The sequence below is a fragment of the Phyllostomus discolor genome, chromosome 11 (genome assembly GCF_004126475.2).
Source record: "Phyllostomus discolor isolate MPI-MPIP mPhyDis1 chromosome 11, mPhyDis1.pri.v3, whole genome shotgun sequence".
In the NCBI taxonomy this organism is placed as follows: domain Eukaryota; kingdom Metazoa; phylum Chordata; class Mammalia; order Chiroptera; family Phyllostomidae; genus Phyllostomus; species Phyllostomus discolor.
This window is the reverse complement of record NC_040913.2, coordinates 4765280-4779277: the sequence shown is the minus strand read 5'-3', so window position 1 is coordinate 4779277 and position 13998 is coordinate 4765280. Positions and strand designations below refer to the sequence as shown.

At 51.0% G+C, this 13998-nt stretch overlaps 1 protein-coding gene across 1 annotated transcript in view; it reads left to right on the top strand.

Moving 5' to 3' along the window:
- The first annotated feature begins 735 nt into the window (after positions 1-735).
- LHFPL6 (LHFPL tetraspan subfamily member 6) overlaps positions 736-13998 on the top strand; it is a 150128-nt gene continuing 136865 nt past the window's right edge. Inside the window, exons 1-2 of the mRNA XM_028526785.2 lie at positions 736-988; positions 2797-3390. Of these exons, the coding sequence (XP_028382586.1) occupies positions 3006-3390 (385 nt within the window). The 5' untranslated portion in view covers positions 736-988; positions 2797-3005. The remainder of the gene's footprint in view (positions 989-2796; positions 3391-13998) is intronic.

Below are 13998 nucleotides of genomic sequence, written 5' to 3'. Positions count from 1 at the left end.
AAGGAGAGAGAGGGGGAGAGAGAGGGAGAGGGAGAGAGAGAGGGAGAGGGACAGAGAGAAAGCCATGTCTTGAAAGAAGTTCCCGAAGAGGGGGAGAGTCCCGGGCGAGGCTCCTACTGGAAGTCTGTCTCTCCCAGCCTGCTCCCTGGCATGTCTGGAAAGACGGCTGCCGGCCTCAAGCCCCGAGCCCCGGGCTGCCTGTTTCCCATTCCCACGCCCGCACTGTGCGCCCCCTCCCAAAGTGACCACCCCCCCACCCCCAAGGGGCTCCTCAAAGCTCACAGGGTCGCTTGACCCAGTCTGCAGGGCCCTCGTTCTGCTCTGCCGGTCCTCACGGCGGGAGGCCACCAGAGCTTGGACCCCAGATTCCAGACCCACAGAGGCAAACCGGGAACGCGTGCCCCTCGCGAGCACCCCAGAAGACAAGCAACTTTCTCCCCACTTCTTGGTCTGCCTGCCTCCCCCGCTCTCCCCTCTGAAAGTGTCGCAATGAGAGGAGGGCAGGAGGGGGGCGGGGGGCCGGGGGAGCCGCCCCCGGGGCTGGGCTGGGATCCCGGCGGACACAGGGGCGCGCCCCTCCCCGCCCCTCCCCGCGCGCCGGAAAGGTCCCCGCCGGCCGCGCCTCGTCCCGGGTCCGTCCGCTCCGGGTCGGCGGGGCGCGAGGGGAGGGGACAGGAGAAAGAGGAGGGCCGGGCGGCCGCGGGAGGAGGCGGTGCGTGCCGCGCCTGCCAAAGCGAGGTCCTCGCCTCTCTGCGAGCCAGCCCCCGCGCCCCGCACTGGGGGCGGCGCAGCCCGTCCTCCCGAGGAGCCTCGGCCGCCCGCCCCTGCCCTCGCCCCCGAGCCGGGCCCGGAGTCTCCGTGGCCGTTAGGGACGGCGGCGAAGAAGCAAGGACGGTCTCCGCGGCGGTGGCCGTTCCGCCCGGGAAAGACAGCAAGTTGAGTGCGCGCCCGGCGCGGGGACGGGAGGCGGCCGCCGCCCGCCGGCCATGTGAGTAGAGCGCCGGCCGCCCGCGGGGCGTTGGCTCCGCGCCCTCCTGCCCGCGGCGCCCTGGTCCCCGGACGCCGGAGTCGGGCTGCCCCCGGGGTCCCGACTTCCTGCGCCCGTGCCGGCCCCGCTCTCCCAGCCCGCCGCGGCCGCCCTGGGCGTCCGCCTCCGGGGGTGGCCGCCTTCCCATCTTTGTCCCCTCCCTGCGCAGGCCGGCTGGAAAACGCCTCGCTCCCTCTTTTTGGGTCGGGGATCCTCTGTGTCTACGGGGGTGGGCGGGGTGGGCGAGGCCGCGGCAGGGGACTGACGAGGAGCTGGTCTCGGTGTACCCCAGGCGCTCCTTACCCAGCTCCCCTTGTCACCCCCACGCATCTTCCCCCGCCTCACGACCCAGACAGACAACTTTAGTCGCTAACGCAGGCGTTGACCGCAGTTGACAAGATTAAAAAGAAAAAACAACAAACAAACACAGTAGCCGGAGCTCCCCTGGAGTGATACCCGGGACTCCGCGTGGGGCGGTGGGTGGAGAGGAGACCGCAGAGGCGAGGCGTGGGAAGGGGGCGAGGCGAGGGAAGGGGACATTCGCTGGGGACTCTGCACGCTGGAGCTGAGAGTTCTGGCCCTGGAGCTCGGGGGTGCGTGGCCTTGGTGCTTTTGTACAAATTTATTTTTTACATGGAAAGGGTGGGCAAAGATTCAGGAACTCTTTTTGAGAGGGAAGGGGGTGGTGGTCGTCAAATGCACGTGGAACTATTTGAAAGATTTTATTAATTTATTTCTAGAGCGAAGGGAAGGGAGGGAGAAAGAAAGGGAAAGAAATATGCATGAGAGAGAGAGAGAGAGAGAGAGAGAGAGAGAGAGAGAGAGAGAGAGAGACATCTGCCAGTTTCCTGTCCTACATGCCCAGTCTGAGATCCGAACCCGCAACCCAGGCCTGTGCCCTGACCGGGAATCCAACCGGTGACCTTTTGCTTTTCCGGAAGGATGTGCAAGTGCCTGAGCCGCACCCGCCAGGGCGCATGTGCAACTATTTGAGTGACTGAGGTTGAGTGCAGGGTACTGGAAAGTATGTGTTGCTTTTCAAATGAGACACTGACAATCATTGACCTGGAGGGATAGGCCCAATAATTTTATCAGAACCAGTGGATCAAAACTGCGGCTATGCAAATAAGGCCCACACTGGCTTTCCTTCCTCTACCGGAGGAGAGGACAGTTAAGGTGGAAGGGATTCCCACATGCTACCGGATGAGCACTGGAAGGGCCCAAGAGCTCAATCCATTCCAGTGTGCAGACGGTCCATAAAGTTTGTTCAATCGATCGTGCTTTGCGGTTGCGAAAATTATCCTAATTGTTTTGTGTGGGCTCCCGCAGGGAGTTAATGCACCCAAAGGGGCACAGAGAAGTCACTACAAATCGTGAGCGTGGACTTGCAAACCAAGTGGGCAAGCTCATCTGATGATGATATTTGGAATTGTGTTTAGTGTCAATAAAAACGCTACACAACTTTTCATGTGAGCCTAGGAAATGAATTCACCTGTAAACAGAAGTCCTGCATTTTTTTTTTTTTAAGTAAACAGCTGTCAGAGTTAGTTTGGGAGCATTTACAGGAGATCAAGACACAAAGAAGTTTGAAGCTAGTTGGACGAAACCTGAATTACAGGGACGTTCATGGAGAACATGAAGTTCTCCCCACTTTGGAAGTCTTGAGGCAAGTCTGAAGGCATAGTAGTTGACAGTTGGGGAGCCGCTGAGTTGGCGTTATCACGTCACTAGACACCTGAGACCTTCACTGCATCTTCTTGTTCTCCCAGGGATCATCGCTGCCCTTTCTGCGGAGGAGGGGAAGTGGAGGCCCAGGAAGACTGAAGAGCTGTCCCGTTCTTCGTAGACACTGAGCAGTGCAGGACAGTGGATTGCCTGCGGGCCCAGTCCCCGGCGGTGTGACAGCGTCACCTACTCCGGCACCCCCAGCAGCTGCAGCACGGTCCCTTTGCGCTCTCGGCGCCCTGCCCGGAGAGAGATGGCATCCAGCCTGACCTGCACCGGGGTGATCTGGGCTCTGCTCTCGTTCCTCTGTGCTGCCACCTCCTGCGTGGGGTTCTTCATGCCTTACTGGCTCTGGGGGTCCCAGCTGGGCAAGGCTGTGTCCTTCGGTACCTTCCGGAGGTGCTCGTACCCCGTGCACGACGAGAGTCGGCAGATGATGGTGATGGTGGAAGAGTGCGGGCGCTATGCCTCGTTCCAGGGCATCCCCAGCGCGGAGTGGAGGATCTGCACCATCGTGACCGGCCTGGGCTGTGGCCTCCTGCTCCTGGTGGCTCTCACGGCCCTCATGGGCTGCTGTGTGTCGGAGCTCATCTCCAGGACAGTGGGGAGAGTGGCTGGAGGAATCCAGTTTCTGGGCGGTAAGTGACTGGCTCCACGTGAGTTGTTTATGAGAATCCCAAAGCAGTACTGGAAATGATGTTCCCGTTGTCTACTGAGAGTTTGATAATTGACCGTTGACATGCTCTGGAGAAAGAGACCGAGTGGCTTTGGTGATAGATGACCAGAGTCAGAGGTTTTTTTTACCAGAATGGCTTTGCCACTTGGAGAGTTCTTCATTTCCATGCGTCCTTGAATGCATGTGCACCATTTGCCTGCTAAGGGCCATGTATGTGCGGCAGGAGCATTCAGGGTCCTCTCTAATGTAGCAGGGGAGACAGTGTGCACTCCGTCCCTTCTTACTCTTTGTGGTCAACAGTAAGTAATTAGATTTTCTGTGTCTTACTGGAATTCGCAGGTCTCGAATGGCGAAGACGTCAGAGAAAAGTAGGAAAGGCTTTCACTTCCACATAGTCATCTTAAGTCTCTGGTACATTGTAATTCTCTGGTACAATCGGCCCTTACCCAGTCTTAAACTCTATTTCTAAATAAGCGATTGCTGTTTTAAATAAGAGATCTGTTTTACAGTAAGAACTGTGAAGTTCGCTACAAGGATAGCTGTATAGCCTCAACCACCTTGTCAGGATTTCATTTCCCTGGGTACGCTTGCTGTTAAGGGAAAAAAAAAAGAATATTTAGCAAATGATGTGTGCTTGTCCCGAATGGACTGGATAGTCTCACTAACACCAGAAAAGGTTTGATTTTTACTTGGGTTTTCTCCAACAAGCACTGCTTCAATATCGCCAGTCATATGGTTTTAATTATAGTTTATATATTTTCCGCTGTGCCTTTCACCTCCATTTTTCAACCTGAAAGGCTGAACTTGTCTGATTTATAATCCGCCCTGATGAAATATGACAGCCTCCGTAGATAATACGGACTGAAGGGGGGAAAGCCAGGAAAATGTGTAAAATATATTTGTAACTTCATTACAAAGGAAAAGTCTGTTACGATTCCATTTGGTGTTTTCTTCCAGTCTTCTGTGAAAAACCCAGAAGAAAACAATTAAATGTGGATAGTTTTGAGAGAGAGTCTACATACTGGAGAAGCCCCAACAGAGGATTTCAGATCATTTAGCATAAAACTTTCAATAGTGTTTTCAGTAAGAAAATTCTCAGGATGAAAACTGCAAGTGGCAAAAAGTTTTGTGCTGGGAAAGACGGGGTAGAGCTGTCTGCAATCCTGTATTTCCTCACCGGATGCAATTTTGTTTTCATCTGTTGTTTTTCTCTCTGTAGTTTTCCATCTCACGCTGCCCTAGGAGGCAGTTTGGGGGACTTAACTGCCCTTTCTTTCTCGCCGTAGTGTTCCACACTGACACAAGCGTTGCGTGTGCCATGTGTACTCACACAGAAACACAGCACAGCTATTACGAAACAGAGAAGGTCTGTTGGAAGTCGCAGTATAAATCCAGAGTTTGAAAACTTGTTGGTGCCGTGGATGTTAAGAACAGGAGTATTTAAATCTTTTTCATCAAGAATACACTTGATTGGCTGTTTTTGTTTCGCTTGGCTCTGGAAAAACGCTTAGGCAGTTTCTTTTTCTCCTCTTAGGCTACATGTTACTTTCCTTTTCTCCCCTTCATTTTAGGGCAGGGACTGCTATTATTTCCGGCAGAACAGGAAAATGCTTACAAAGAGAAATCATTTCTTATTGATTATCTTTAAACATATGGTGAAGGAAGGCAACAGAAAGTGAAGCTAAGACCCACGAGATTTATGCTTCCTTCTGTAAACTGCGTATAGATTTTCTGGATCGTGCAGAGCTAAATGCTTAACTTTACAGAAAAAACCCCAAGGAGAAAGACCAATGAGGGAAGTTACATATAGTTTAAAGGGACTGTTTTTTTTTCTTTGTGTATGCTTTTCCTGAGCCCTGGCTTGGTAAGTGCACTGACATTAAGCTAAGAGTATAGTGTATGGCCAGTAGTTGGCATTCTCTCAGTTCCCACATATAGTTTTCATATCTGGCAAAAAAGAAAAATTCCGAATGTAAAACCTAGGCGGGTTTTTCTGAATCAAAGCTCTTGAGGGCTCAGGGAGGTAAATACATCCTACTACTCAAGATGCTAGTAAATTTAGAATTGGAAAATAAATTATGGAGAAGGCTTTGGAAAAACCAGCTGACAGAAGCAAAAAAAAAAAATGCGTCAAAAAGAATTCCTCCCGTTGTTCTTTTCCTAAGGGTCTGGGTTTCTGTGCATATCCGCTTCCATGGCGAATCATCTCATCGTACGCAATGTCTCATAAGCCGGGCAGGTTTCTCGAAGATCGCAGAAGCCCACAGTAGTGCTTTGTGTGGGTTCCACGGGTGGCAGATGGCAGAGCCTCGGGACCGGAGTCAACTGGGAGGGCGCCGGGCCCTAAGGCGAGTGCTCGTACTAAAAATGGTTCGCCCAGAGGGTTATGTTTAGCTGAAGTGAGGGCTGTTCCAGCAACAACAGGAAGCGGCAGGGCGGCAGGGTCCAGAGGCATCCCGCCAGGTGCCCGCCGCCTGCTGGGTCCACAGCGCGCACATATGGTGTGACATCAGGCGGCACACACCCCGGCAGGACGCTGGGACTAGTCAGAGGACAGAATGTCAGCCTCAATTTTGAATAATCTTGCTCCGGTTGATTAGAGGCTGAAATGTCACCTGTCAGCCGACAGAACAGCTGATAGGACTCTTGCACCCGGACACTTGCAGCCTGGGGGAGGAACCCTCCCGCGACTTCTGTCTGCCCCAAAGCAACTCGAACATGACCTTTCTAGGCCACTGTCTCCCTCTTATATTTGAAGCCGTGTTTTTTTTGGTCATCATTTGTAAACACAAGTCTGGGTTGAGTTTTGACCCCTAACTGAGTTTTTAAAAGGCATGTCGAAAGCCTTTGGGAAATAGAAGGTATAACAAATAGGGTAGCATTCGCATAGCGTGGGAATGTGCTGTGAGAAAATTGAGGCTTTAATGCTGGGTGCTTTTTTGTGTGTGTCGAATAGAAAATTATGTGCTTTCAAACACTGTTGTAGTATTGAGTACCGTGACGGAGATTTTTAATGTATGTGCTGGTAAAATATGTTATTTGCACGCTCTGCAAAGGAAACCTGTCATGAGAACATTGTGACGACACCGTAAGGAAGTCCCGTCCGCTGGTGCTGGCCAACGCCAGGATCTGAGTTTACAGATTTCACCTTTGGAAACTGTCGTGAGGAGGCCCCGGGGAGAGTCTCAGATTCAGAGCAGTCCACGTTTAGTGTGAATAGGAGTCTCCCACGCGTGCAGAAGATGGGTGTAGAATGCTCAGCAGCAGCAAACAGCTCTTTTTCCGATGGGGGCACCCCTGTTGTGTTCTAAGGAGCCACAGGAGACCATCTCCTCAGTTTGTTGACAGTGGGGGGCTGCTCAAGGCAGGGGTGCTGACCATGTTTCTCCAAGCATCGCTTCCTCTGTCTGCTGAAAGCATCCTTGCCCGTCCAGAGCCCCCTCGTGGCGCGGTCCCACCTGGGCCTGTCTTTCACCCCTTCCGGATGAGGCTTAGGATGCCCCGCCCTCGACCACTTTAAACCTGACCTGTCACATGACACCACACTTGGCTTTTTGTCATACCCATGTTCTCTGTCAAGTGGCAGCTGAGGAATAAGATACAGGATGTGTTGGCATATTCATGAGCGGAGTGGCTTTATAGTGACGGTGTCTTTCTTTTAAGATTTTATTTATTTATTTTTAGAGAGGGAAAGGAGGGAGAAAAAGAGAGAGAGAGAGAAACATCAATGTGCGGTTGCTGGGGGCCGTGGCCTGCAACCCAGGCATGTGCCCTGACTGGGAATCGAACCTGTGATGCTTTGGTTCGCAGCCCGAGCTCAATCCACTGAGCTATGCCAGCCAGGGGGACAGTGTCCTTTAACTGGAGGCGCTCTCGTTTTCAGAAACCCGGGCCTTTCTGGGCCGGTGGGAAGGGCGGGCAGGGCTCTTGTGCTCCTCTGCCAAAGGCGTCTTGTGGACACTTCATCTGAATCCCTCTCGCCTACAGCCTAAGGTGCCGGTGGGCCGTCTTGAAATCCAAGCCAGTGGTTCTGAAACTTGAATGCGCGTCAGAATCACCGGCAGGACTTTATAAAACACAGATGTGGGGGGCCCCGCCCGGGAGTTTCTGATCCACTAGGTTTGGTGGGGTGCAGGGACCAAGAATTTGTGTTCCTGATACAGTTCCCGGATAACGCTGGTTCTGAGACCACTTCTTGTTCTCAGTTAACTGTTTCACGTTTTTAAAAAGGCGACTTCTGGGAGACGGTTTACTTCCAGAACTTAGTTCTCGCTCTTACTACATATTATATATATATTATATATATTATATATATAATAATATTATGTATACATTACATAATACATATCATATATATTCTTTCACTTACCATTGTCCTTTACCAGAAACAAGGTTTCACAGATGGAGAACTAAAAACAAAACCTTAGTACACCCTCTGCAGTTTTCACGCAGTGGGTCTTCAGCGAGGAATTACGAACCCAGAGACCTGAAGACCACACTGCGGACCACAGAGTCCGGCCCAGGCAGCCCTTGGCCAGCTCTGTGAAGCCATGTGCACTGGGGAAAAGTGGAATCACAGGCCAGGAAGGCCTGCAGGAACCAGCCAGTCTAAGCCGCCGCCGCTGGGCAGGGCCATACCTGAGCCAGCTTTGACTGAGGGCAAAGCCCCCTGGTCCCCAACATCCTTAGGGAGGATGTGGCACTCTTGCTGAATAATGGTACTTCCCAGGGCCCCAGATCACACCCGCCACCACGCCCGCCTGTCCCACATGCACCGACGATAGAAAGGAACCTGCTCCAGCTGGAGAAGGCAACGGGGTCAGCAGGGTCTGGCCAATCAGGACCGGGTGGGAGGGACATGCGGTGCAGATAGCCAATAGCCTGTGCCACACTCAGCACCTGGCGGCTCTGCATTTGTTACAGGCAGGAACGGCGACGAATGCACTGACCTTTAATAAAATCTAAGGCATCAAATTTTATATGATTGTCCCTAATGATGTTTTAAAATCATATTTCCAAAAAATATCATTGTCACCAGGTTTTGGGTGTGTGTGTGTGTGTGTGTGTGTGTACTTTCTTCCCCCTGAAAAACTTGGGCTTTCAGCCTTAATTTGGAAAGTTTCTCATGGTTTTCAGATTTTCCTATGAAGCTTCCAAGTTCTGCATATGAATAATTGATGTCAGAATTCAGCACAATATTCTTTTAACTCTGTAGTGGCCCTGAAATTCACCTGAGAAGTTTATTCCCCGTGGGGAGTCCCAGGCCACACCCCAGAGTCTGGCTCAGTGGGTCCCGGGGAGGCCCACGAGAAGCGCTTTAAACTAACCCCCCCCCCCCCGCCATAGGTTCTGGACATATTTTGAGAAACGTGAGCCAATTTTATTCGCTTAAAACCTTCCAGGACGTACACTTCTGTCAACTGTTAAGCTCCGTGTGGATTAGCAGTCTCTCTCCGTCCAGCGTTGTCATTTGGGGACGGTGTGCTGTCAGCAGCGAAGAGCAGAGTTAGAGCAGGAGGAGAGGACGGGTTATCATGCGTTCTCCTTTAAGGCGTGTTGCCGGCCTGAGCCAGTCCTGGTGCCAGGCAGCCCCGCAGGCAGAGACCCACATCTTTTCCATGCTATGCTTAGGCAGAAATGCTTATTTCGATGTGTGACTCCAACTGCAAATTACAAGCCGGCCGTCAGTCCAGGGCTATGTTTTGCATCCTTCGCCCTTGGACAGGGAGCTGTGGCCGGCTGGAGGCCCCTGAGGGTGTGCTCAAACCCCTGGTTTCTTCACTGCCAAGTGGGCTCAGTTTTTCCTCGTTCTGAGTTACTCGTTTTTATTTCCCAAGCTTGTGTCTCTGAAGCCAAAAATAACAATGATAATTATTCTCAACACTGCTGGAAGAAGGAGTTGTCCATTGCTTTGCACTTGAGTCTGTCCTGTTTGAAGCTGTGCAAGGCTTTTTTTCTTTGAATTGTGTAGACGGTTGTATTCACTTAATTTTTGCCATGATCAAATCTTCCTTTTCTTTACATGGAGCCGATGTTATTCACTTCAAATACGCGGGGTTTTTCTAAGAAAGTCATCTGATGTTTGACTTTCTCCCCTTTGGTACCAGCGGCGGCCACAGCCACAGCCACAGCCACGTCCGGCGGAGGCCAGGGTCGGCAGGGACAGTTAGCCTTGCTGCCTCACATACTGCAAATTGGTTCGCTGTCCGGCAAAATCATGTTGTTGTTCACAAAGAAAACCAGTGGCGGAATGTAAATTTGTAACTATTCCTATTTTAAACACTTAAAACACACCCCCGAGAGCTTTACCCCATTTCATGCAGTATTACAAGGCGCATAGCATGCTGCGGTCCGAGTCATCGGGTTACACTGTTGGTCCTCCAACTCCCCAGTCCCCTTCCCTTCCCAAGAGAGGTGTGTCCCGTGCCATGACAAAGAACAGCAGCGTCCCGTTCAAAAGCTTTCGTTGGGATGTCATTCAAGTTCACCTTTCTGTGCTCGGAAGGGATCACCCTCAAGTGAGTTCCGAGGAGCACTGATTCCAGGGTGTGCCAATAGGCATTAACAGGGAAAAGTGAAATAATTTTGGAAACAAGTAGATTTGAGAAACACTTGGCTGTGGAAACTTCGTAGACCTCACTGCGGCAGAACTCACAGGGTCTTATAGTGTGTTGGTGGCCTCTTACCACCCTCCTGGGGGGAAGGGGTGGGTACACTGTGTACTAACTGTAGTATGAAGTGTTTTTCTAACTTATCTGAGCCCCACACGCCAAAGGGACCAGTGATCTGCGGAATCCATTCAGTTCTCATTTCACCCCGGTGAGGCAGGTAATTTTGTTTTTCTTTACTCACACCTGAGGCCACTGCATTTTAGAGATGACGCCCCAAGTCACCCCGTTAGTTAGTGCCTGGGCTGTGAATACTGTCACCATAATAGAGTATTAATTGAATTTCCCCCATTGTATTGTGTATCGAATTCAGAATTCCTGACCATTATGGATAATACATCCCTCAACATGACATTTTTTAAAAGATTTTATTTATTTATTTTTAGAGAGGGAAGGGAGGGAGAAAGAGAGAGAGAGAGGAACATCAATGTGTGGTTGCTGGGGGTCATGGCCTGCAACCCAGGCATGTGCCCTGACTGGGAATTGAACCTGCGACACTTTGGTTCGCAGCCCATGCTCAACCCACTGAGCTATGCCAGCCAGGGCTAACATGACATTTTTAATGTATCTGTGGTCCTCGGTTTCTGTTCGTAGTACGACAGAACCACTTGGAGTGATGTGATAAACTAACATTTTTCCAGTTCTCGAGAAGTAAACATATTACAGGTGGATGTTAATCATGCTATTGTGTGGTAGGGAGGCCATGAGAACGGTAGGCCAAAACACCTGACCAAAGCAAACACACTGTCTTTTAAAACTTACTTAACAGAAGAATCCGATCTTTCGTTATTGCATGCTGGCCAGGTTTCCTAGCATGCACACCTCGCTGTCAGAAGCCTTGGCAATAATCCTCCGTTGAGAGCGAAGATGACGTTAACTCCAGAGGACGCCCTCCTTAAATAACAAGACCCAGGGCCTTGTGCCTCTCTTCAGGAGTGAAGGATGATGTTCTGGGTTGTCGGTCTTGATCAATAACATATTAAGATAGAAACGAAGAGAGTTCTAGCCAGATCACTCTGACGGAGCCTGGTGGCCTCCCGGGGACTCCCGACTGGTTATTTTTAGATCACAAGGTTGGAGGCACTTTGCCGCAGTTTTGTCACGTTGGCATCCCCCACTCATTCGTGGGGGGTCTCGTTAGCCTCTATCTTCTCTGTATGGTGGACATCACACCAGTTCGTGATCGGCTCCCGGAGTCCATGAAGCTCCAATTGTACTGTCAGCTCCAGGACCGACCTACGTATCCCATGTTTAATAATCAGCAACACCAAGTGCCTTGATGGACAAAACAGACACAAAAATACTGTTGGATAAAAAGAAAGGTCCTTTTTGTGGCTCCCTGTTTTTCTTGTACGCCTCCTCTCTTCCTTCACACACAGCAGGAGCTGAATTTACGTTTCTCTTCTAGCCCTGCAGTGACTAGAATAGTAAACAACAGCTTACGTTTTCAATTACTGCTGGATGTATTATTTAGTTTTAATTATTTATTAGCCGTGTTTTTTTATCTGTACGGTGTGACCTTGTTCTTCTATACCTCACAGAAATATTTCAGAGATGAAATAAAATAACGTTACAAAGAGGGACATTTAAAGCAATATCCCCTTAACTAGCGGGCCCTGTATGATGTTAGTCCTTTGGAAACGCGTGTTCCTCCGTGGCACGTTGAAATGCTACCGTATGACACATCTTCCTCTTCAAGGACATTTTAAAAGGCCTGGATGAGTTTTATTTATTTTCTGTAATGCAGGAACCAACTGCTATGGTTTTATCATTTGTGCACCTCACAGGTTCCTTCGGTGAAACCCCGACGCCCAAGGTGATGACACTAGGAGGCAGGGCCTTCGCTAGGTGCTCAGGTCATGTGGGCGGAGCCCTCGGGGGTGAGACCAGCGTCTTTATCCTGGGAGTCGGAGAGGGCACCCTTGCCCTTCCTGCCGTGGGGGAGACGAGGAGAAGTCTGCGACCCAGGACAGGGCCCCACCCCGCCACGCTGGCAAGCTGGTCTCCGACTTTCCACCCAGTCCGCCCTGTTCTGTTACAGCAGCTCCAGTGGACTAAAATGACGGCTTCACGTTAACGCTGTTTTTCAAAAGCTAATACGGAATGCCAGAGTCCCGACCACCCAAAAGGTGCATTAACACCCATTTGAATTCATGGCCGGCAGAACAAGCTTTGGGAAATGCTGAGTTTTTCACCGGGGAGAGTGTCTACAGGCACTGGGCAGTATTGAGTGCCTACTACACGCCAAATACGGGGGTCGGTGTTAGGATACGAATTGAGACAAGGGCTCTGCCCTTGAGCTCACAGGGTTGTGCAGGAAGCCCACATGTGAGCTGTGGTCACAGCCCAGAGGCTCGTGGTACGTGCACACACTTCCGTGTTTGCCGTGCACCGTGGTGAGCGAGGCCCACCGGGCAGCCACGTGGGCCAGTCGTGTCCCACGCTGCCCTTGAGCTTGGCCGTGCATGTCAGGAGACTTGGCATCCGGCATCTCAGTGTTGTGCAGCCGGTGGAGGCGGGGACAGCCCGGGCGTTTCTCCCTCTCCAGCTCTTTCTTGGGCAGTGTCTTTGACAGCACTTGTCTCTCCTCCCAGGAGTGTTCAAAGCCAAGGCGTTAGGGAAAGATCTGATGGGAGTTCAGGGGCTGGCAATAGACTAGGCATGACCTAGGGAGGATGGGACAAAGGGTAAAGTGGAGAGACAGATGGAGGCAGGGTTTGAAGGTTCCTGTTTCCATTCCATGCAATGAATTCTGTAGTTAACCAAACTTCGGCTTTTCAGTGGCTGAGGTTGAAATGGACTTAGGAACTGTGCAATCTCGTAATGGTGAAGAACGAACATTGATTTGCGGAACACCCAAACCCAGAAAGGGCAGTGAGAGCTGGTGGAGCAGGCTCAGACAGAGGTGCAGAGAACCTCGTTAAAGCAGTGGGAAGAAATAGAAAAGGATTTTGAAGACACTTCTGAGGCAGAGGCGAGTAGGTCTCGCTGCTCCCATCATCTTTAGACGGATAGATGAACAAACGGATGAATGAAGGCCTCACGGGTTCTGTATTTCTGTTCATATAAGAAACTAGGCATTTTCATTTTTTTCCAGTCTCATAATTAAAAAACCAGAAAATAGGACTTACAATAATAGTGCCATTCCAACGTAATGCATAGTTCTCGTCTGTTTGTTATACAAAATCTTTGAGAAGCAGAAACGTGTCTTTGGTTTCTAAGACAGTCCGATTTTGTGGCTGCGTGTTACCCTCGTTTGATACAGTGCTCCTGGCGAGGGCGGCTGTGCAGGAGACACGACTGTCTCTCTCCGGGTGGCGTGGGCCGGGCACACGCACAGGAGGCGCTGGGCTCCCTCCAGCACCGTGGCATTCCGGCATGCACGTGGCGGGCGGAAGGGGGAGCAGAGCGGGTTTGGCACAGCTTGTCCTTACTCCTGGCCACAGCTGGCTCCTCAGGACAATCCGAGGTTCCCACATTATCTCTCCTCCCCTACTATGTGTGCACAGGGGCCTTGGATTAAAAATATAAGATTTTTCACGTTCTCTTTCGTAAGGGTAGGACATCCTTTTTGTTGCTGTTCATGCTTTTCTTATTTGGCATTGCAATGCCTAACTTCAGTGGAAGATTGTAATCCTTAAAAGTTATCGCAATGTCTTCCTTGTCTCCCTCGTCCCTCCTAAGTAACCGAGAGTTACTTCTCCCGACAGTGCCCTGAGGAAGAACATCAATTCCAGCCTTAAGGGAAGTTACCCTGGTATTTACAAGGCTTGAAAGTGTAGACATACTGGATGCGACAACATGAAGGGAATTTACTGTGGCGCTTTTGTTCGTTTATTCAACAAGCAATTTTTAAGTGCCTACTATGTGCCAGGTTCCCTTCTAGGCACTGGAGCTAGAAT